The 23,394-nt window shown below is 37.8% G+C and overlaps 4 protein-coding genes across 4 annotated transcripts; 1 reads left to right on the top strand and 3 right to left on the bottom strand.

The window, feature by feature from the left end:
• Positions 1–1,340: 1,340 nt before the first annotated feature.
• LOC131011631 (protein NDR1-like) lies at positions 1,341–2,281 on the bottom strand. Its single transcript, XM_057939402.1, has one exon. It carries the CDS (start codon positions 2,068–2,070, stop codon positions 1,480–1,482), a length of 591 nt encoding a protein of 196 aa, XP_057795385.1. The 5' UTR covers positions 2,071–2,281; the 3' UTR covers positions 1,341–1,479.
• Positions 2,282–12,397: 10,116 nt separating this feature from the next.
• Positions 12,398–13,222, bottom strand: LOC131008152 (uncharacterized). Its single transcript, XM_057935046.1, has one exon. It carries the CDS (start codon positions 13,220–13,222, stop codon positions 12,398–12,400), a length of 825 nt encoding a protein of 274 aa, XP_057791029.1.
• A 3,528-nt stretch (positions 13,223–16,750) lies between these two features.
• LOC131011630 (uncharacterized) lies at positions 16,751–19,594 on the bottom strand. Its single transcript, XM_057939401.1, has 5 exons — positions 19,360–19,594; positions 19,127–19,224; positions 18,855–18,954; positions 17,586–17,768; positions 16,751–17,046 (listed from the first exon to the last, which is right to left on the bottom strand). Exons 1-5 carry the CDS (start codon positions 19,414–19,416, stop codon positions 16,924–16,926), a joined length of 561 nt encoding a protein of 186 aa, XP_057795384.1. The 5' UTR covers positions 19,417–19,594; the 3' UTR covers positions 16,751–16,923.
• A 2,562-nt stretch (positions 19,595–22,156) lies between these two features.
• On the top strand, positions 22,157–23,314 carry LOC131008151 (uncharacterized). The gene is made up of 2 exons (XM_057935045.1): positions 22,157–23,132; positions 23,207–23,314. Exons 1-2 carry the CDS (start codon positions 22,770–22,772, stop codon positions 23,312–23,314), a joined length of 471 nt encoding a protein of 156 aa, XP_057791028.1. The 5' UTR covers positions 22,157–22,769.
• Positions 23,315–23,394: the final 80 nt, after the last annotated feature.

The raw sequence follows: 23,394 nt of genomic DNA, 5'->3' as shown, positions 1-23,394 counted from the left end.
TCATCATCGTGCAATTTTTAAATTTCTTTATTTACTTGTATAATTTATTATTAAAAAAAAAACGTATTCCCTCCGTCCCATTAAAGTTTGCCACATTTCCATTTTGGTTTGTCCCACTAAAATTTGTCACTTTCTAAAAATAGAAATATTTACTTTAATTAAGCCTAATTAATTAATCTAATTAAAATTTCTAAATAAACTTAAACCCTAATTAAATAAAGGTACACACACCAAAAAAACACATACAAAACACACACTTAGCCTCCCTCCCACCCCCACCCCCGCCGCCCACCCCCTGACCCCCGTCGCCCGCCGCCTTACCTCGTCGGACGACCACAACACCAGCCTGCTTTCTCCTCCTCGCGACCCCCATGCTCTCTCTCTCTCTCTCAGCCTCCCCCTCCCTCTCCATCACCCCCAAAACTCTACCCTCTCTCTTCCTCCCCGTCACCACGCCGCTTCAGATCAGCTGATCTGAGCCCTAGCCTCTGTATTTTCGGGGAGTTTCCGCCGTTCTAACCTCACCCTCTCCGCACCAGCACCCCTGATTAACCGGAAATCGGGGATGGAAACTCGAAATCGGGGCCGATTCACCTTCACAAACAAATGAATCTCTAAATCCCAGTGCAGACACCATCGTTGGCAGAGAACTGAGCTCTAGTTCTCTCAGCTCAGGCAAAATCGTTGGAAGAGGGGTCAGGAGCAAGGGCTGGAGCCGGAAGGGAGTAGGCGGTGGTTCAGAAGGGAGTACGCGGCGGCGGCAGCGTCTGGTTTTGGGGCGAGAAATAGGGTTGAAAATCTAAGCCTGGCCGCGATTTGGGGGCCTAGGGCTCCAGTTGGAGCGAGCGGCGGAAAATTGAAACATGGGGCCGTTGAACATCAAAGTTAGGGAGGGTTAGCGGCGGTGGAAGGACTGCCGGCGCCATTTGGTTTTGATTGGGGTCTGATTTGGTTTTGGTTTTTGATCTTTTGGTTTTTTTGGTGACAGACGAACTCACATACCCAGAAAATTTTGGGCAATTGTCGTTGGCGGCGGCGTCGCAATTGCCGGCGTCGCCGTCGGCCAGAAAATGGAGAAGAAGATACAGATTTAGATTAAGGAAAGACTTAATTATCTCTTTAGTTTTGTTGGACCAGTTAATCTCTACTAACTATCTCTTTCTTAATCTCCGTGCCGAAAAGAATGTGGCCAACTTTAATGGGACGAAGGGAGTATAATTTATTACAGGCTTCGATTGTTCAAGATCTTGTAAAGCATACTTCAACTATAAATGTGATCAGTTGTACCCGCCACTAATGCAATACGGGTAAGATAATTTTGGAAGTTTTGGGGTCGGGTATACGCAATTTGTGGGTAGGACACCCACCCCATTTCGAGCCCCCAAATCGTTAGAACTAAATTACAACTGACCCCAATCTTTGGGCATTAAATTGCAAATAAGTCTAGTAAAAACAATAATAATAATAACAGTAAAATGTTTAGAAGATGAAGACAGCGAAAAGCATAGCATTAGCAACCCCCATTCTGAGCCACCGACTCCCGGGATCCGCCACGCCGGACTTCAACTTGATCGACTTCTTCTTCACCTTCTCGCCGGAGGCGCCCACCTCGACGTCGGCGGCGACGACGAGCGCGTGGCTCTTGGTGAACCACAGCATAATCTTGGACCTCACCCTCGTCGCCGCCCTCACCCTAAAGCTGACGGTGCCGTTGGAGGGCGGCCAGGGAAGGGCGGCAGCGTTGACCGAGTCTTTCCGGTGGGCAGTCTTAGCGTGGCCCTGGTAGAAGGCGGGCAGCGTGTGGTTGGCGACGAGGAGCGTGGAGTTGTAGAGGAAGCTGAGGCTGATGTTAGCGTAGCCCACGCCCTTGTCTTTCATCTGGTTGCGGAGCGTGAGTTGGAAGAAGATGGTGTGGTTGTTTCTTGAATTGAGGCCGGGGACGTACAAATCCTGGATGAAGAGGCTGGGTTTGTAGGTGCGGAGGCTCAGCCACAGGAACAGGGCACTCAGGCCGGAGGTCAGGACGAAGCTGAAGCAACACCGCCCGCAGCCGCCGTCGTCCGCCATCATTCACAAAGAAAACAACTGTCTGCGGTGAGGAAGAGAGAGCATCTATCAAGTGGGAGCAATAGTACCACTAATTATTACTACTAGTTTGTTAGTACTAAATTAAAATTCTCATATATAGTTTCATCCTCCCATCATATTTCATATATATTGCAGCTGATTTAATATATTTAAGGGTTAATTGCATCAAATATCACGAATTTTGTCCGAAATTTATTTTTTTCATTTTTGTATCACGAGTTGAATTAGTTGTTTAATTTTGCCACGATTTTTAACTCCGATGACCGTATAATTGACATAACAGTGATGTTGATTTACGTTTACACGTAACATTGACAAGGAATATATATTAATTTAAAATTACCCAAATAATATTAAATAATAATAAAATTAGACAAAAAAAAGCCCTAATACTTGTTCAGAAAATTAGACAAAAATCCATAGTTCTTATCTTAACGAAAAACCGCGTTCTTCTTCATTCTTCCATCCCAATTCGTGTTCTACCCACCGTAGTCGGCCGCCACCCATCTCGCCGCCACCCGCAGTCGTCGGGGCACTACCTATCATGCCGTTGTGGGCTGTCGTCGCGCCACTTCTTCCCTCATCCATCCCCCATTATTAATCCCTAATCCCTAGCAAAGTCGCGCCACTGTGGGCTGTGGGTTGTCGTCGCGTCGCTGTTGCCAGAATTTCTCTGAGTTCGCCTGAATTTTGTCTTCAAGGTTCCTTCACCAATTTGCCTAATTACTTCCTATTGTCTGCCATGGGGGTGTAATCGAGCCGAGTTGAGCCAAATAGTGTCTTGCTCAAGCTTGACTCGTTTAGCTAATCGAGTTGTTTGCTTAATTATCGATCGAGCTTTAATCGAGTCGAATACAGTACCGAGCCTAATCGAGCTTTTTAAATTTATTTTTTTATTTAAAATTTTAGTTATTTTTCTAATACATAAGTTAATTTTCAAATATATAAATTATTTTATTCACAAAAATATACTCCTGCCGTCCCACTTCAATTGACACACTTGTCTTTTTTATTTGTCCCACTTCCATTGACACTTTCCAAAAATAGTATGTGGTCCCTACCTTCTCTACACACATTAAACAAATGGTCCCCACCCACTTTACACACCCAACCCTTTATTCTTAATCTCCGTGCCCAAAGTAAAAGTATCAATTGAAGTGGGACGGAGGGAGTAATATATTTACTATTTTCTTGTAAATAAATTATGTAAATTAGATACTTAATTCAAATATTACTAATTATAGTATAAAATATAATAAGACATTTAATGAATAATCTTATATTTTTAAAATAAATCACTTAACGAGTTTGTTCATGAGCTAACGAGCCGAGTAGCGTCATGCTCAAGCTTGACTTGTTTAGCTAAACGAGCTATTCATTAAGTTAACGATCGAGCTTTTATCGAGTCGAACATCGAATAGCTCATGAGTAGCTTGGCTCGCTACAGCCCTAGCCATGGCTAATATGTAAGAAAATTAGAGTTTAATAACAATAATGAAACGCAACGTTTCAATCACCAGAGTGGAATATGTATGGCGTGTGCCGCCGAGCCACATCAGTGCCACATCGACTTCGATCTGAAGGGAAAAAATTGAACAATTAATTCAATTCATGATTAAATTTTTTTTCTTAAAATTATATATAAAAAAAAATTAAGTCAAAGTTCGTTATATTTGGTGCAATTAATCCTATATTTGAATATGCATATCAAACTTTATGCTATATTATTAAGGAAACGAGTCCTAGATCTACCAAGATATACATAACACCAAGTGGAATAAATATTATTGAATTTACCCCCTCAAAGAACAATAATTATTGAATTTAACTTCTTAGCTCATCCGGTCTCTAACCCAAATCAACATCTTCACTCAAATTCTTCTTCAGTTGAATAAATCCTCAAATTGGTTGTGGTAGTGGATAAAGATGGTGTTTGACTGAGCATATAAGCTTTTTATAACAATATAAATTGTGTGGGAGCTTACAATATAAATTGTGTAAAAGTTTATAAGCTCTTTCATAATATTTGGTAAAATAAGTTCCAAACAATTTATAAACTCTAAAAGTAATTTTCAAGTGTTTATAAGCTACCAAAAAATAAGTTCATTTACTCCAACTTATTTTTTTTTATAATCGTATACTCTCTTCATCTCCCAAATAACTTCCTTGGAGGGAGGGGCACTAGTTTGAAGACAAAATTGTTGAGTGTATTGAAAGTGGTGAAAAACTGCTATAATTAGTATTGAAAATTATAAAATGTGTTATAATTGAGAGTGGTGAAAACGTGACCCAACCTAGAAACACCTCTAGTTTGACTTGCAATAGAACAAGGACATCCTAGCGATGGTAAGTTGACCCAATGTCATCTCTCAAGGAAGATTTTTAAGGGCTTTTAATTATGTCACGAGAAAAACTGTAAACTGGGGATTATTAAACTAAAACATGGAAAGTAAATTTACGTGAATTAAACTTAACTATGCGAAAAGGAATTATTAACTAATGCTTGTAATTTAAACTTAACTAAAAACTTAATCTTAAAATTATCTAGGCGTGAAACTATTAAACCCTAGGCAAGAATTAAATGAACTTAAAGTAAAGAATTAACTAGGCAAATTAAATTTAAATAACTTTAATTAAAATCTTATAATCTAATCTAACTAGGCAGAAACGAAATTGCAGAATTTAAAGTGCATAATAAAAACGCATAAACTAAATTTGCAGAATTTAGAGAAAGCATAAGTAAAAGCAAATAAATAAACTTCATTAAAGAAATACTGTAAATTCGTCTCGAGAAATAATCTGTCACGTAATCACAACTCTAAACGAAAACTAATCTAAAACATGAATTGAAAGAACATAAATCGAAACTAACTAAGAAAGCAATAAAAACCTAACTTTGGCTAACTAGGCGTGAACTCAAAATTAGGGCAAAAGACGTTTTTCAATGCAAAACAAAGCCCTATTTATAGACTTCTCCTCAAAGTTGCCATCCAAAGCTGGACTCCTAAAGGCAATAGAATCATGCAAGATAAGGTAACTCCAGTTGGCGTGTTCTTCAAGAAATCTCATCCTGGCGAGAATCATCAATTCAGCACGTTCAGCTCTGAAAGGGAAGTGCAGAGCTGAAAGTCAGCTCTGTATTAGCGAGCTCTGAAAAAGTGCAGAGCTGAAGTCAGCTCTGCATAAGTTGACTCTGTCGATCCTTAGCTCTGCTCTGTCAAATTTACTTTGGCGATCATGGCAGAGCTGGAAGTCAGCTCTGGAGGTCATGGCAGAGCTGGGCTGGACAACTCTGACGGTCATGGCAGAGCTGGAAGTCAGCTCTGGCGGTCATGACAGAGCTGGAAGTCAACTCTGGAAATTTAGCTCTGGCGAGAGTAACTCTGCTCTGGAAGGCGAACTCTGGTGCGTCAGCTCGGGAAAGGTAGTCAGAGCGGAAGTCAGCTCTGGAACAGCATGACAGAGCTGGAAGTCAGCTCTGACGAATTCAGCTCTGCTCTGCAGATTTTAGCTATGCACAGGGAAGTTCAGCTCTGAAAATTTCGGCTCTACTTTGCAAGTCAGCTCAGCTCTGGCGACAGGGCTATGCTCGCAGCTCAGCTCTGGCGATACGGTGCTGGGCTCACAGCTCAGCTCTGCATTACAGTGCTGGGCTCGCAGCTCAGCTTTGCGGTACGGTGCTGGGCTCGCAGATCAGCTCTGCATTACAGTGCTGGGCTCGCAGCTCAGCTCTGCACACCAGAACACCCAAAAAATGCCAAATTCATCCAAATTCTCCAAAATTGCACTCTTCCCTCAATAAAACCTAAATATCCTGCAAAGCATAAAATAAACCATAAAACGCACCAATTTCTAGAAGATTTAACTCAAAACATGCTCATGCAAACCCCTAAAATTAAAACAATTAAGCATAAATCAACCCCCCACACTTAGCCTTTTGCTTTTTCTCAAGCAAAATCCGTATGAATCCTAGGAAGAGATTGATTTCAACAATGCTAATTTCCATCCAAACATTCACAAAGTCAATTCAAAATTTTACAATTAACACACATCTCTCGATCATGCAAGTAACTCAAAGTTTAAGAAGCAACAAAACAGTAATGTAAGCAATTCGATCAGACCCAATTCTCCGCTAGAAGTGAATTCCCTAATGTGATCGCCTTTATAATCAATATCACCATTTTTTTTTCACTTTGTGTGCTTAAGATTTCGACAGTTGAGCCATAATTCATGAAATAAAAATCATTTGGATGTAATCCAAAGTCTTTTCACGTGGTTTCCCATGCTCATAGTTAGACTAGAGGAGCAGAGACTCAGAGCTGTCACGTTTCAGAACAGGCCAGATGTTTCAGAGCTGGCAAAATTAGAGCTGATTTTCAGCGCTTTTTTTCACAGATAAGATACGATCGTAGGCAATCACAATGACAAAACTCCTTCTAGCATCTACCGGACAAATCACGTTTTACTTACTTACAATCGTGTTGCAACAAAACTCATAATTCATTGCACAAACAAGAAACATATATCAAAAGTAAAATAAGAATAACCACCATTCATTCACAAAACCCGAAAATCACATCGAAAACCATCTTCTCTTCCACAAATTCATAAAAATTAGCAAGATTTGAGACCAAAAACTAAGCATAAAAAGTAGTCTAATCTCGCCCAATTGAAAGCATAAACACAACAAAACACCCCTCCCCCCACACTTAAAGCATGCCATGTCCTCAGGGCAAAAGAAAAAGAGATAGAAAACATCCCTGATTATCGGCATTGAAAAGCTAAACCATTGTGAGAGGCGGTGAAAAGTGAGATTTGCGGCCTTTTGCAGAATAGAGAAGGCAGCTCTGGATCTGGGCAGCTGATAACACTCATGTTTCCATGGTTTTTAATGTTCTTATGATGTTAATTTTATAGGAAATTGAGTGTTTGATGATTGTTTTGTGCTTAAATTGCTTTATATTGTGAAATATGTTACTTGCTCGTACTTTGATGAATTTTACAGAAATATGTAGTTCGCATTTGGACTGTTGATCTTAATGAAAGTTGTAGTTTGTCTCGATACGAGTTCGTAGGCGCAAACGGTTCGCAAATCCGAGTTCGTACGAGAAAGATATGGCCGAAACAAGAAAGTCGCGCGCAGCAGTTAATAGTGCCCGACGGGAATTTCCGAATTTTCGGGATTTTGCGGGATTTTCGGATTTTATCAGTATTTTCGAGCTCTATACTGTATTTATCCTCTGTGCCTATATATAGGTCCTCTTTTGACCTATCTAGGGTTCCTTTTTCAGTTCCCAATTTATTTTTCAATTTCATAGCTTTAGAATTTATTTCTTTCCAGTATTTACTGTTTGGATTGAATTTCCTCAAGATTGAAGATTCAAGCTGCTACAATTGTTCTACTTTCGGTTTTATATAATTTAGTTTTTTACAATTGCTTTCTTATTTATTATGTTTATGTTTTCTTTTGCGATGTCTGACTAGTTCTTTAATCTGAACCTAGGGTTTGTACATAAGCTGATTAATTATGTGTGTATGATTTATTGATATCAATTTGCCTTCCAACTTGTGATTCATGATTCATGGTGCTTAATTTCTTGTGAATTATTTGGCCAATAATTTATATGTCTAGTTGTTCGATTTGAAGACTTGAATACGATAATTGTTCAGCCGATTCAAGAATGCATGTTATAGTAGTAGCCTTGACACTTGAATGGGATAGGTGAAACTATAGGGAGCTATTCTTTGTGTACGCTTGGGAGTTAATTTATTCCTTGGAGTCTTGAATGTGAAGAGGGGTAAATTAATCTACTTTCATAGGTGTTCGTTAGAGAAGCTTGTGAATAGTTCTGTGATCTCTCATCAGGGTTGGATTAAATTGGTAATTGAATCAATAGATTAAATGCATGTAGTTAATTAGTAAAAGTACATCCCTAGGGTCAGATTCTTTTAATATTTGATTTATTTATCATTGTTTTTCTGCTGTTTAGATTTTATTTTATTAAGTTGAGTATTTGATTCACCGTCTTATTTGCTTTGCTTGTCTACTGTCAGTGTCTGTTTAGGGAATAGTTAGAGTAATTTCGTTTATCAGTCCCTGTGGATACGATACTCGGTTACCAATATTTACTACAATTGCACTGTGTTAGTTGCGGTATTTTGTTGCTAATAAATTAGTGATCAATTTTTTGGCGCCGTTGCCGGGGACTGTGTAGAATTTACTTTAATATTCCTGATAGGACTTAGACATTATTTCAGGCTTTTATTTTTATTTTTTTTTAATTTCATTGCTCCTGATGTTTGACTGATGTGTCCCTCAGAGTATAGGCGTATAGTGGAAGATCTGGAAAGACTGCTCGAAGAATCGGACAGGCGTGCACAACATCAGTCATATTCAAAGCTGCAGGATGCCGAGGAGAAAGATGAGGAGATTGAGAAAATAGCAGTTGATGAGCCCTTTATTCCAAATGAGGATTTTAGCATCCCTCATATTTCTGCTGCTATTGAGCATGTTTCTATTCCTGCTCCTCCCATGTCCAACTACAAGCTTGCTGCTCCAATCCCCCGCTGCTTGGCCAAGCCAAATTCAGATGAAAAGATAGTCAAGTTCTTGGAGATATCTTTGAAGCATAATGATCCCGATTGCTTTATCGTTGCTTGTGTGATTGCTTGGCTTACCTTTTCAGAGGTGTTTTGGGATTTAGAGGTTTGCATTCTTTTGATGCCCCTCTTTGTTTTCCAGCGTGTGGGGATAGGATGCGTCATGAGGTATCGTCGAGCTCTAGACGTTAAATTAAGCACTTGTTGGGAGGTAACCCAACCGTTTTCGTTGTTTTATTTTCTTTCTTTTAGTTTCTTTTTGTTTCTTTGTTTTCTTTGTTTTGTTTGAGAGTTTAGTGCAGTGTTGAGCTTGGAAGATGCGGGAACTCGCGCCTTGTCCATACTACCACCGTGGAGCATGTATTTTCTGTGAGTAGTGACACACATATCATCATCCCTCCAAACTTACTTTCGAACTTATGTTCTGTAATAAGTTTGGGGGAGGGGGTGAGATTAGATATGTGTATCACTTTTATCTTTTTGTTGGCTTTATTGTTTTATCCTGCTTGGTTGGTGGTGTGTGTTTGTTTTGTTTTTTTTAGATGATTTATGCTCCATTAGATTTCTGGTGAGATGCCAATGATGATTTCTGTGGAAAAAAAAAATTGAGTTTGATTTTTCTTTGATGATTTGAGCATAATTGGAACTAATTTGCATAAATCTAGAGTGATTTTGACCTTGACTTTTAGACGTTGAATAAACCTGTGAGATTTTGAGCCATAACTGTTTATCATACACAGTTTATTCTTTGTTGTGAGTTTTGTCATGCATGTGGTGATCTTCTAGAGCTTGCCATGGTTTCTGTGTTGAGGTTGTTGTTGTGCCAAGGATTAAGAGATGATTTTAGACCATCTTTTGTTAGCCTCATTATTTTCCCAAACACTGTCCTTAACGAAAAAATTATCCTTTGTTATCCACTTTGAGCCTATTTAGCTTTTATTCTTTAGCCGGATGATAGGGGGTGATGTAGTATATGGGAATCTTTGTATGGTGAATATTCATAGTGGGTTGTGAAAAGAAGGGATGATATTGTGCTACTATTTACTCTTATAAGCTCTAGAAGGTTGTGAGAAAAAAGAAAAAAAAAAGAAAAAAAAATTGTTGAAAAAAAAGAAAAAAAAAAATAAAAGAAAAAAAAAGAAAAAGAAAAAAAAATATAAAGTCGAGTGTTTATTGATAAATTTGTTAGAAAATCGACTTTGTTTGTTGGAAATAAATGGAGAGCATAAAAGAGTGTTTAGTTCTGTTTTGTGATGATTAAATCCCTTGAGTTGTGTTAATTATGGTGGCATAGTTGGGAGGAAGATGAAATTTATTCCATACTTGATTTGTGAAGCTATAAGGTTGGTGTTCTTAAATTATTTTGAATCACTTAGCCTATATTTCCCTACCTTAACCAATGTCCCTACAGTATAACCCAAAGAAAAAGACCTTTTTCATCTTAGTCCTGGCACACTATTAGCGATGGAGATTGTAGACGATTGGCAAGCTTATGGTAAGTGATCTGCATTGCATTGAATTCGATGAGAGCATACACGTCATATATATTCCATCAAATTGAGAGTTGAGTGATATACATACCTTGTGAGATTCAATTGTTTGGAATGTCAAGGTTGATTTTACTATAGGTTGTGCTTATTGGTAAATTTTTGTGCTTAATTATTGAAGATTTGAGAATTCCATTATCTTTTATTTTTCGGAGAGCTAGAGTTCTTACTCATTCGCTTTATTGATTGCGTTCTTCTCATTATTCGAGGACGAACAATGGATTAATTTTGGGGGAGTTGATAACACTCATGTTTCCATGGTTTTTAATATTCTTATGATGTTAATTTTATAGGAAATTGAGTGTTTGATGATTGTTTTGTGCTTAAATTGCTTTATATTGTGAAATATGTTACTTGCTCGTACTTTGATGAATTTTACAGAAATATGAAGTTCGAATTTGGACTGTTGATCTTAATGAAAGTTGTAGTTCGTCTCGATATGAGTTCGTAGGCGCAAACGGTTCGCAAATCCGAGTTCGGACGAGAAAGATATGGCCGAAACAAGAAAGTCGCGCGCAGCAGTTAATAGTGCCCGACGGGAATTTCCGAATTTTCGGGATTTTGCGGGATTTTCGGATTTTATCAGTATTTTCGAGCTCTATACTGTATTTATCCTCTGTGCCTATATATAGGTCCTCTTTTGACCTATTTAGGGTTCCTTTTTCAGTTCCCAACTTTTATTTTTCAATTTCATAGCTTTAGAATTTATTTCTTTCCAGTATTTACTGCTTGGATTGGATTTCCTCAAGATTGAAGATTCAAGCTGCTACAATTGTTCTACTTTCGGTTTTATATAATTTAGTTTTTTACAATTGCTTTCTTATTTATTATGTTTATGTTTTCTTTTGCGATGTCTGGCTAGTTCTTTAATCTGAACCTAGGGTTTGTACATAAGCTGATTAATTATGTGTGTATGATTTATTGATATCAATTTGCCTTCCAACTTGTGATTCATGATTCATGGTGCTTAATTTCTTGTGAATTATTTGGCCAATAATTTATATGTCTAGTTGTTCGATTTGAAGACTTGAATACGATAATTGTTCAGCCGATTCAAGAATGCATGTTATAGTAGTAGCCTTGACACTTGAATGGGATAGGTGAAACTATAGGGAGCTATTCTTTGTGTACGCTTGGGAGTTAATTTATTCCTTGGAGTCTTGAATGTGAAGAGGGGTAAATTAATCTACTTTCATAGGTGTTCGTTAGAGAAGCTTGTGAATAGTTCTGTGATCTCTCATCAAGGTTGGATTAAATTGGTAATTGAATCAATAGATTAAATGCATGTAGTTAATTAGTAAAAGTACATCCCTAGGGTCAGAGTCTTTTAATATTTGATTTATTTATCATTGTTTTTCTGCTGTTTAGATTTTATTTTATTAAGTTGAGTATTTGATTCACCGTCTTATTTGCTTTGCCTGTCTACTGTCAGTGTCTGTTTAGGGAATAGTTAGAGTAATTTTGTTTATCAGTCCATGTGGATACGATACTCGGTTACCAATTTTTGCTACAATTGCACTGTGTTAGTTGCGGTATTTTGTTGCTAATAAATTAGTGATCAACTTTTTGGCGCTGGCATTCTTCAGTGCGGGATCTGGGCAGCGCTGGCAGCCTTCAGCGCTGGCAGCAAGGTCAGAGCAGAAATTGCAGTGCTGAAAACAAAGTCATTAACACCCAAAAATCAAAGTATGCGCACAAGCAACCAAAGACAAGGAACGAAACAAAAATAGAAAAAACAAAGAACAAGACAAACAAAAACAAAAACTAAACCAACGGTGGATTGCCTCCCACCAAGCGCTAGTTTTAAAGTCGCCAGCCCGACTTAGCAAGTGTTATCCGAAATCAGACTCAAGCTTGAACCACTCCATTATTCGGACCATTTCATCTTCATCATCCACCGCATCTACCGATCCAAAAGATAAAATTGATGGAGTCATGCTCGTCCCTTTTAGACATGTGGAGTTCACCTCCTTTGCATCATCGTCACGTCCCTGCATAAAATTATTGGAGAAAAACGTGTCAGAGGCAATGATATAACAATAATGAACAACCAAAGAAATAGAGGGTGTAGAAATTTTGTTTTGCTTGGCATCGCTTAGTGTCTTGGCAAAGGCCAATTCAGGCTCTTCCAACATCTCGGTAGAATCTTCCTCTAAATTTGCCTAGCATTCAAACTCTATCATATACTCATCCACCAACTCGATTAAATCATCACCATCCAACAAAGACACAAGAACCTCCTCTTTCTCCAACTCTCTTTCTATCTGCTGCGCTGCCTTCTCTTCCTGGCAGGGGCTTGTCAGAGCTGGACTGGTCAGAGTTGGGCTCGGCAGTGCTGGACTGGTCAGAGCTGGGCTCGGCAAGACTGGACTTTGCAGGGCTGAATTCTGCAGTGCTGCATTCTGCATGGCTGGATTCTGCAGGGCTGGATTTGGCAAGGCCGAATTCTGCAGAGCTAGATTATGCATAGCTGGATTTTGCACAGCTGAATTCTGCAGTGCTGCATTGGGCAGCGCTGGACTAGGTAGAGCTGGGCCTTGCAGGGCTGGACTGGGCAGCGCTGGTCTGGGTAGAGCTGGACCTTGCAGGGCTGGACTGGGCAGCGCTGGTCTGGGTAGAGCTGGTCCTTGCAGGGCTGGAGTCTGCAGTGCTGGATTTTCTCCCTTGCACTGGCGTACCATTTCTCTCAACCAACTAACAACTTGAAGGACGTGAGTCTCAAAACATTTCACTGTTGCGTCAACACACTCAACATCCTGTTGTGCCGATTGAATGACTGACATGATCGCGTGTATGAAGGCTTGAATGGTGCTGTCAGGATCAGAATCACGCAAATGTATTTGCGAGTTATGCCCAACCTTAAAAAGTTTGGGCAATTTCGCCAACGTTCGTATGACTTCATGGTATTGGATCTGCGTAACTCCATACTTGGGAATTGCTTCCTCCAAACGGCTCATGTACACACAAATATCAAAATATTCTGCCATAGAATTCCTATCTTAAGCTCGAAGCATGATGGCGGATGGCTGGCTCTTCTTCCACAGACTTGTCTGAACTGGACTTGTCAGTGCTGGACTTTCCAGCTCTGGACTCGTCAGCGCTGGACTCGGCAGGGCTGAACTATGCACAACACTAACAAACGGATCAAACGCACCGGCGGGAGAGAAAAAAAAAATAACAAAAACGAGAAAAAACTGAAAATTAAATAAAACAAGTAAAAGCAGAAAGAAAAGCGACACAACTAAAACGCCTAAAACTTTCCCCGGCAACGGCGCTAAAATTTGACTCAACCTAGAAACACCTCTAGTATGACTTGCAATAGAACAAGAACATCCTAGCGATGGTAAGTTGACCCAATGTCATCTCTCAAGGAAGATTTTTAAGGGTTTTTAATTATGTCACGAGAAAAACTGTAAAATGGAGATTATTAAACTAAAGCATGGAAAGTAAATTTACGTGAATTAAACTTAACTAGGCGAAAAGGAATTATTAACTAATGCTTGTAATTTAAACTTAACTATAAACTTAATCTTAAAATTATCTAGGCGTGAAACTATTAAACCCTAGGCAAGAATTAAATGAACTTAAAGTAAAGAATTGACTAGGCAAATTAAATTTAAATAACTTTAATTAAAATCTTATAATCTAATCTAACTAGGCAGAAACGAAATTTCAGAATTTAAAGTGCATAATAAAAACGCATAAACTAAATTTGCAAAATTTAGAGAAAGCATAAGTAAAAGCAAATAAATAAACTTCATTAAAGAAATACTATAAATTCGTCTCGAGAAGTAATCTGTCACGTAATCACAACTCTAAACGAAAACTAATCTAAAACATGAATTGAAAGAACATAAATCGAAACTAACTAAGAAAGCAATAAAAACCTAACTTTGGCTAACTAGGCGTGAACTCAAAATTAGGGCAAAAGACGTTTTTCAATGCAAAACAAAGCCCTATTTATAGACTTGTCCTCAAAGTTGCCATCCAAAGCTGGACTCCTAAAGGCAATAGAATCATGCAAGATAAGGTAACTCTAGCTGGCGTGTTCTTCAAGAAATCTCATCCTGGCGAGAATCATCAATTCAGCACGTTCAGCTCTGAAAAGGGAAGTGCAGAGCTGAAAGTCAGCTCTGTATTAGCGAGCTCTGAAAAAGTGCAGAGCTGAAAAGTCAGCTCTGCATAAGTTGACTCTGTCGATCCTTAGCTCTGCTCTGTCAAATTTACTTTGGCGATCATGGCAGAGCTGGAAGTCAGCTCTGGCGGTCATGGCAGAGCTGGAAGTCAGCTCTGGAAATTTAGCTCTGGCGAGAGTAACTATGCACTGGAAGGCGAACTCTGGTGCGTCAGCTCGGGAAAGGTAGTCAGAGCTGGAAGTCAGCTCTGGAACAGCATGACAGAGCTGGAAGTCGGCTCTAACGAATTCAGCTCTGCTCTGCAGATTTTAGCTATGCACAGGGAAGTTCAGCTCTGGAAATTTCGGCTCTACTTTGCAAGTCAGCTCAGCTCTGGCGACAGGGCTATGCTCGCAGCTCAGCTCTGGCGATACGGTGCTGGGCTCACAACTCAGCTCTGCATTACAGTGCTGGGCTCGCAGCTCAGCTTTGCGGTACGGTGCTGGGCTCGCTGATCAGCTCTGCATTACAGTGCTGGGCTCGTCGCTCAGCTCTGCACACCAGAACACCCAAAAAATGCCAAATTCATCCAAATTCTCCAAAATTGCACTCTTCCCTCAATAAAACCTAAATCTCCTGCAAAGCATAAAATAAACCATAAAACGCACTAATTTCTAGAAGATTTAACTCAAAACATGCTCATGCAAACCCCTAAAATTAGAACAATTAAGCATAAATCACAACTCACCTTAGCTGTTCAGTGGTTTGTGAAAAAGGTCCTCTTTTGGTGTCCCCTACCAAATATGAATCGTAGCAATGCGATTTGTTTCAATTAGCTGCCACAGAATCAGAGTGGCAGATTATCAGATTCTCTATTTTACAGAACAGGAGGTGTGAACCAAAATTTCTTAAAGTTCAGTGTCGCCTGGCTGTAAATTATGAAATGGGAACCCTAAAATTTTAAAAGGTTGCTCCAGTTCTAAAATTTCGAAGGTAGAAAAAAACGAAATTGAAATTGTAATGGCGAAATCGGCAAGCGCAGCAAATGTTGCTCACCTGAAAAAAGAAGATGCTTCACGAGCCCACAACGACGAGCAGGTTGCCGGCGGTCCAAATTTCTCACCAATCCGTTGCAGTGGACGATCTAAGCCTGCTGTCGCCGCCACGAAAAGCGGCGGAGAGAGAAATCGACAAAAGAGTTGAAATTTTTCAAAGGTTGATCGAAAACTAAAATTTCAATGGTAGAAAATAAAACGAAATTCGATTTGTAATGGAAGATTTAAATGGCAGAAAATGTTCTCACCTGAAAATAGAAGATGCTTGACGAGCCCACAACGACGACCAGGAGGTCGGCGGCCCAAATTTCTAACCAATCCGTTGCCGGCGACGAGCTAAGCCTGCCGCCGTCGCCTCCAAAATCGGCAGAGATGGAAATCGGCAGAAGAGTTCAAAATTGCTTCAATTTGCAGGAAGGAGTCGCGAGGGGCATAGACGAAAATGGAAGTGTGAAAATGGGGTGAGGAACTAGGGTTTGGGCATTTGCATCGATATGCGTGAGGAAGGATAGCAGAATTTTTATCCAACTTCGCAGTAACTTCGGATTGGGGGGGGGTTAGTAGTATGGGTTATCCCCACAAAATAGTACGTAGAAGTGGGATTAAGTAGGAGTTGACCACATTAATATAACATGATATCAAACATCACACTAATCTGTATTAATTTAATTTATCCTACCTATAAACCCATATCAAACAGCCCCTCATACTATTAAGTCAAAACTTAATTGTCTAACCTTGAAAACATGTAATCACTCCAAAGTCACTTGTATCCATTCTCTTATTAAACACTAGATACTATTTTTATTTATCTAATTTTACTATTTTTATTTATTAAGACCGATCCTTAAAAGTTAAAAGTAAACACTTCCTATTGTTTTTCATTTTTTACGCGATCTAATTATCACAGACCGACAAAGAAACAAATTTTACTTAATTTCATGAATTTTAATAAAATGATTGTGTTATGAATAGAATAAGAGTCTCACATTTATCATAGTTTCAAATGATTAAAATAAAAATATGGGTCTCACTTTTATAAGGTTGTATGAAATAATTTTACCAAAAATAGAAATAAGCATATAATTGAGGGACAAACTAAAATGACAAAAGGGACATAAAATTGGAGGCAAATGGAGTATTGATGAAAAATATATAATCATTTATGAAGTGTTTTAGATAAATCAGGTGACTTAAAAATGGGTAGGGGAAACATCATAATCTAGGCGCCAACCAAGACACATGTACCTGGTATTGCTAAGGCATCTGTGAGAGTGAGAGCAGAACCAAAAATAAGCACAACAAATATCTAACCACTTGGAGATGCAAGAGCAAACACTAGTCATTTAATTAATTCCTTTTCTTCATTTGCTTTTTTAATTATGGGCAATGTCGTTCCACGTAATATTACTTGCAAGGAAATGTTGCTACACCAAAAGGGTGTGCGAAATATCCAAATGAAGAGTGAAGTTACAAGGATAATATAGACTATATCCACTTAAGAGCAAAAGAAGTAAGTCACTCGTCATCTTTGTATGGGTACTCCTCAGGAACTTGCTTCAGAAGTTTGACTTGCAACTCGAATACATCATCTCCTCTCAGCATGTCGCGCAGCCATGTGACCTCGGTTTTCATTGAGACCTAAACAAAAAAATAGAGATGATAATTGTAACACACTTAAAAATTTGTGGTCATGACTCTACTCATCTCACATGCTGTTGATACTTCATCTAAACATAACCCACAACAAGAGGGCGGGAGAAAGAAAAAAGAACGCAAAGAGGAAAATGAAAAGGGAAAAGAGAATGTTCTGGTAGATCATCCTTGTCTACTAACCCAACCTCCTGCATTGTAATCATGGTTCATTCTACTTTATTTGCCCTTCTTAAACCTTAGTTGCTTAAATAGTTTAAGAATTGCTTGTCTGAGCTTTAGTAGAGAATTAATTGAGTATGAGCTCACAACTTATTTTCCCAAATACTCAACAGCTCATATCTTAATAGCAGCACTCATAAGAGTATGCATAAATACCCAGACAGTCTTATTAGTCATACTTCAAGAGGACTAAACTCATACAACTAATTTAAGTGTTAGATGCTGAATTGATATATTAACTAAGATGCACACAAGCAAAATACAGAGGCAAGCAAACGAGTTGTAATAGAGAGTAGAATGCTCACCATCTCGAGAGCCCCTCTGACAACTCCACTTAAAATATTGCAGTAATGAAGACCTTGACAGGTATCAGGCAGCTCAACAAAGTCTACCAAAGGATTGTCTTCCAAAATGAGACTACAGGTTGTCCCCTCTGCATCCCAGTTAGTGACAGATGCAGTGACTCCTAGGAACATTTTGAATCCAACCTGTAGATGAAAATATTGAGAACAGAAACAATCACACATATACGTAAAAGCAATGAGTTCACGTGGAGAGCTTCAAAGAAATTCATGAGTTGTACTCCTGATATGGCATAGCATAAGTCTCTAGCACTTATATTATAAAGCTAAAAGTGATTTATCGTTCAATGTGAAGGTAAGCACATGGCAATGGCAATGGACAATTCATAACAAAATGATGCCATCTACATTTACCCATCAATCAACCTTACTATAATGAATATACCCCTATGGTCTCCAAAGTGAAGAGTGCAGCCACTGCATGGAATTTCTAGAATGAATGGTCAGACTAAGATGGTTAGTTTGTGAAGTTGCATCTTGGTGGCAGTTTAGAAGGGAACTTCAGATGAGATAAAATGATAGCCTTAGTAGATACATTTCATTGGCCTTTGTGGAAGAGACGTTGTGTTTTGTAAAAGAGCTAGATTGAGGAGGGTGGTGCCGGAATTGGGACAAAGCTCTATAATGAGAGAAATTTTGAAGACACCTGACTCCAGAAGATGATTTTAGACATTAAAGTCCTACTTGATGATAGCTCTCTAGTTTTCCATCATTGCAGATGCTACTTGTTTGCCATGTGTTATATAATTTGCAGTTTTAGTAAATGGATATCACCTGCAGCAGCTAGAACTTGCATACCTGATTTAGATCATAGCAAAGATTATTTTAGAGAACTGCTATAGTATTATGGCTTTTACTTGACATGCTGGGCACTGTTTCCACGTTAAAAACATTGCATGCGCTATGTGCTTGCTCTTATTACACATTCATTTGAGCATAAAAATATTCTGGCTATTTGATCGACATTATTTCCTAGTAGGTTTAAATAAGAGAACACAGAAAGTGCTTAGTGACATAATTTCCCACTACTCTAGCAGTGAAATTATATCTTCAATCTGCACAAATTCCATTTTCGTTTCCTAGAATATATTTAAGCAAAAACAAAAGGATTCAAGGTAAATCATGGATGCAATCCTTAACTCCCAAAAAGCACCAATTTCTTCAATTCAATAGCACAAACAACTGTATGAAAAAGAGAATACGAGATAAGACCTTGGCAATGACTTCAGCTGTTTCCCTGAAATCGACACACCTTGACACGCTTGATTTGGCAAGAAATTCATCAACCAGACGGACCCCGATATTATAACCCCTGAGATGGAAAAATTCAAGTAATGAAAAACTCAACTGTAACCCAAGATAACTTCAAAAGCAAAAACAATATCAAGAGAAAAAGAAGACTAACGCAAAATCATCAATTGTATAAAGAGCTATTCTGAAAGAAGTAAAAAATGTAGAGAGAAAGAGAGAGAGAAATCATTTACATTTGATCGAGCTGCTTGTTAACCTCCTCCACTTCCTCCAGATCGGTAATCAGCTGGCGCACGATAGCACCGTATGTCAGAGTAAAAAGCTCCGCGTTCTACCAAATAGAGTCCCGCAATCAACCGTGATACATGAAACAGAACAAAGAACAATCATATTGAATAAACTGAAGAATTCAGGAGAAAATGGAAAAAGGAAAACAGCGTTGATTTTCTGGGGAGAGAACACTTACAACGCGATCTACACTGGCGAAAATCACATCACCGGACTTGGGAGCGGCGGGAGCCATGAGAGCGAGATCTTGAAGGGATTTGTGAAATTGAATCTCCAAAACTCAGATCTTCGAAGAGATTGTGAACTGATTCTCCGTCTATGGGAAACTTATGTATTTCCCCCTTTAGCTGAATGTATTTTGGCTTGTTTTATCACTTCAAAAATATTTTGTACTCCACCACATACGTGTTTATGAAGTACTATTTTAGTCCGTGCACAAAGATAGTGTGTTTTCATTTTTTAGAAATTTTATTTGTACTATAAACTTTATTCACACTCAATATTTACAAAATATTCATTATTTACTTTTATATTTTAGTGGACCCAATATTACTCTTTAACACTAAAATCAAATCTTTCAATTTCTTTGGGTTAATTGCATAAAATGTCACCAAACTATGCTATTTGTATCAAATTTGTCACTAAACTTTAATTTGTTTCAAATTAAATACTAAACTTGTATTTTGTATCATTTAAGTGTTTAAATTCAAGTTTCCAAATAAACTTATTCCATGTGGCTATTAAAAGCCACGTAGTCATCTCCATGTAAGTCAATTAATTAAAAGATTTGCCATATCATTTTTTTTATATAAAATAGAGTAAATAAAAGAAAACCTAATCTCAACCTACGTAAACTTAAACTCTTACTCCTACTCCTACTCCTGCTCCTACAGCACACTACAGCAGATTAACGTTGTGGAAACAAGAGCGAATTTCTTCTCCCAAATATCAGAAGTTTTCTTTTGCTAAATTGTCTTCTCTTCTGTGCTTGTGATCGCAAGGTTTATTTCTCTCTTTTCTTTCGCTATAATATTTCTTCCTTATACTTCATATTAATGTTTTCATACTTTAGAGTCTACAATAGTATTGTTTTAATAATTATCAAGTTTGTCTTATTTTTGGGCTTGTTGATTGTACGCTGACATCAAGATGAGTATCATTTGATTATCACACTTTTATAAAAAAAAAAAACTTAAAATCTCTTAATACAATACTTGATGAATTGTTTATTGAGAAGATAATATAGGTGATATATTCTAATTCTTTTTTTTTTCATGCAGAATTATGGCAATGGATTGGAGATTGAGGCTTCCGCGAGATACCAGACCTGAATATGGTAATTTTAATTTCAAAATAAGACATCAATTATTTAATAAAGCTTCTTCATTGTTGTGAATACGTAATTTGAAATTGAATTTTGTTGTGTTCAAGGGAATGAATCTGAATACTTCAGTATACACATGTATCAATTTGAAAAAAATGCTTCAAATGATTTTAAGGAGAGGAAGATTGGGCATGTTGATTATTGTAGTAGTGATAAGATATCAATGCTTGAGGTAAAAAGCATGGCTGAAGAAATAGGAATTCAAGCAGTGGATTGTAAGTCATTCTTTTGGTTGCATCCAGGAAAGATGTTAAGTGATGGGTTAAGATCTTTGAAAAGTGATACAGATGCCATTGAGATGTCTATGTTTGTTGATGCTTCTAGAATTATGCATGTGTACATTAGAGATGAAATTTATGAATACACAGGCATAGAAGTTCAAAATATGACAGATGTTGCAAAAAAGACATATGATACCGAAAGAAGTGACAACGAAGATGGTGACTTTATTGACTCAGACTATGACCTACAAGATAATGAAGATGATGATTCTGATAATGTTTTTGCGAATGAGAATGAAATGATTATAGCTAAAGCGACAACAAATGTTGATGGAGAAGCTGACTTTGATGGTAGTAATGGTGATTCTGATGTTTTATTATCTTGTTCTGAGAGTGATGAAGAGCATATAATATCTAGAAAACCTAGATATGTTGAATTCAATGAACGAACAGATATAGAGATTCAAGAATTGGAGATTGGAATGAAGTTTCAGAATTTTAAACAGTTTAAGAGAGCTGCAAAGGAAAATGCAATTAGGCAGAGAGTGGAGATTAAGTTTTATCCTAATAACAAACTGAGATGCAAAGCATATTGCAAGAGAGCAGGATGCCCTTTTTACATTTGGGCTTCTTTGATGTCAAATGATAAGAATACAGTGCAAATCAAATCTGAAATCTTACAGCATGATTGCGCAAGGACACATCATATTAGACATGTAAATGCAATTTGGATTGCAAATAACTACATGGATAATTTTAGGGCTAATCCAACATGGTCAATAAATGGGATAATTCAAGCAGTTAAGAAGAATCAAAAAGTTGATATTTCCCGGCTAGTTGCATGGAGGGCTAAGGATATCGCTGTGAAGATGATAGATGGTGATGAAAAGCAGCAAATTGCTCTGTTACATGATTACATGTTAGAGATTTTGCGGAGTAATCCTGGATCGACTGTGAAATTTAAATTAGATAATGGAGTTTATCAAGGAATTTATATTTGCTTGGCTGCACTAAAAGTTGGATTCAAAGAAGGATGCAGACGACTAATCTCGGTGGATGGATGCTTTCTCAAAGGCATATATGGTGGCCAATTGTTGACAGCAGTTGGGATAGATGCAAATGATTGTATTTACCCAATAGCTTATGCTGCCATTCAAAGAGAGAACAAAGAAAATTGGATGTGGTTTTTAGATATCTTGGCAGAAGATCCTGAGATAGACGAGAGAAATCCTTGTTCTTTCATGAGTGATCGACAAAAGGTACAAAAAAATTGCTTATATTATTTAACATTCATTAAAGAATTTCATATAAATTTATTTGTTATTTATTTATCAACTTATAATTCCTTAAATATGTCATGTTTTAATATAGGGCCTGTTACCTGCAATCGAGCAACTATTTCCTTATTGTGAGCACAGATTTTGTGTGCGACACATCTTGGCCAACTTTAAGTTAAGATTTCAAGGGAAAGAAGTGAAAGATCTACTATGGAGTTCAGCAAGAGCCAGTCACCCAGATGCTTTCAAGAAACAAATGGACAAGCTAGCAAGGTTGAACAATGAGGCATATCAATATTTAAATAATATATCTCCTAATCACTGGACAAGGTCACATTTTTTTACTAACACCAGATGTGATATGTTATTAAATAATTTGTGTGAATCATTTAATAGCTTGATTTTGGATGCTAGAACTAAGGGGTTGGTTACTATGTGTGAGATGATTCGAACAAAGCTAATGAAAAGAATCCATACAAAAAGAGATATGATGAAGAAATGTTAAACTGTTTATTGTCCAAAGATTTTGAAGAAGTTAGAGAAGAACAAACAGTTGAGTTGGTTTTATAAGACTGAATGGTCAGGTGGAGAAAAATACCAAGTGACTGGACATGATGAGCAGTTTGTTGTTGATAAACGAGGTAAGACATGTAGTTGTCGGAGGTGGGATTTGACAGGAATACCATGTTGTCATGCAATTTCAGCTATGTATTACAACAATGATAACCCTTGTGACTACATTGATAATTGCTATAAAGTGTCTACATACTTGAAGACTTATAGTCATTTGATAAATCCTACTAATGGAAAAGATATGTGGCCTAAAAGCATTATGCCTCCTATCATACCAAATGAGGTTCCAAAGCCAAAAAAAGGTAGAAGACAAATAATGCGAAAGAAGGAACCTGGTGAGGGTTCAAATGGAACCAAGAACGGAATCGTTAGTGGAAAGGTCTCTAAGAAGGGTACTGTTATGCATTGTTCAATATGTGGGTCGACAGAGCATAATAAAAGATATCATGGGAAACAAGGGAGTGATGCTACTCAACCAATACCAAAAAAATTACCAGTAAGTTTGTTTTAAGTATTTTAGATCCTTCTTTATCTCAAAAAAAATATTTCTTATATTTTTTTTATCTGTAGGTGAGAAGGAATAAAAGTGTTGGACAAAGTGGTGGGTTACACTCTATTTCCATGCCACATACAATGCAGTGGATGCCTGACGTAAGTTCAAAACTTGAGAACTTATAACTTAATTTTGTTATCTTACTTTCCCATTTTGATGTTCAACTTTTCTTGTTCTTTTTTTTCTTTTTTATCTTAGGGTACAA

This window comes from Salvia miltiorrhiza, chromosome 2, assembly GCF_028751815.1.
Source record: "Salvia miltiorrhiza cultivar Shanhuang (shh) chromosome 2, IMPLAD_Smil_shh, whole genome shotgun sequence".
NCBI lineage: Eukaryota > Viridiplantae > Streptophyta > Magnoliopsida > Lamiales > Lamiaceae > Salvia > Salvia miltiorrhiza.
The sequence above is the reverse complement of the archived record's forward strand: the minus strand, read 5'-3'. Positions and strand labels throughout refer to the sequence as shown.

Excerpts from the sequence above, each read along its gene's own strand:
- LOC131011631 (XM_057939402.1), bottom strand. The coding sequence starts at position 2,070 with ATGATGGCGGACGACGGCGGCTGCGGGCGGTGTTGCTTCAGCTTCGTC.
- LOC131008152 (XM_057935046.1), bottom strand. The coding sequence starts at position 13,222 with ATGGCAGAATATTTTGATATTTGTGTGTACATGAGCCGTTTGGAGGAA.
- LOC131011630 (XM_057939401.1), bottom strand. The coding sequence starts at position 19,416 with ATGGCTCCCGCCGCTCCCAAGTCCGGTGATGTGATTTTCGCCAGTGTA. Across the intron at positions 19,225-19,359 it reads TCGCCAGTGTAGATCGCGTT|AACGCGGAGCTTTTTACTCT; the intron begins GTAAGTGTTCTC and ends TCTATTTGGTAG. Across the intron at positions 18,955-19,126 it reads AACAAGCAGCTCGATCAAAT|GGGTTATAATATCGGGGTCC; the intron begins GTAAATGATTTC and ends TTTCCATCTCAG.
- LOC131008151 (XM_057935045.1), top strand. The coding sequence starts at position 22,770 with ATGTATTACAACAATGATAACCCTTGTGACTACATTGATAATTGCTAT. Across the intron at positions 23,133-23,206 it reads CAATACCAAAAAAATTACCA|GTGAGAAGGAATAAAAGTGT; the intron begins GTAAGTTTGTTT and ends TTTTATCTGTAG.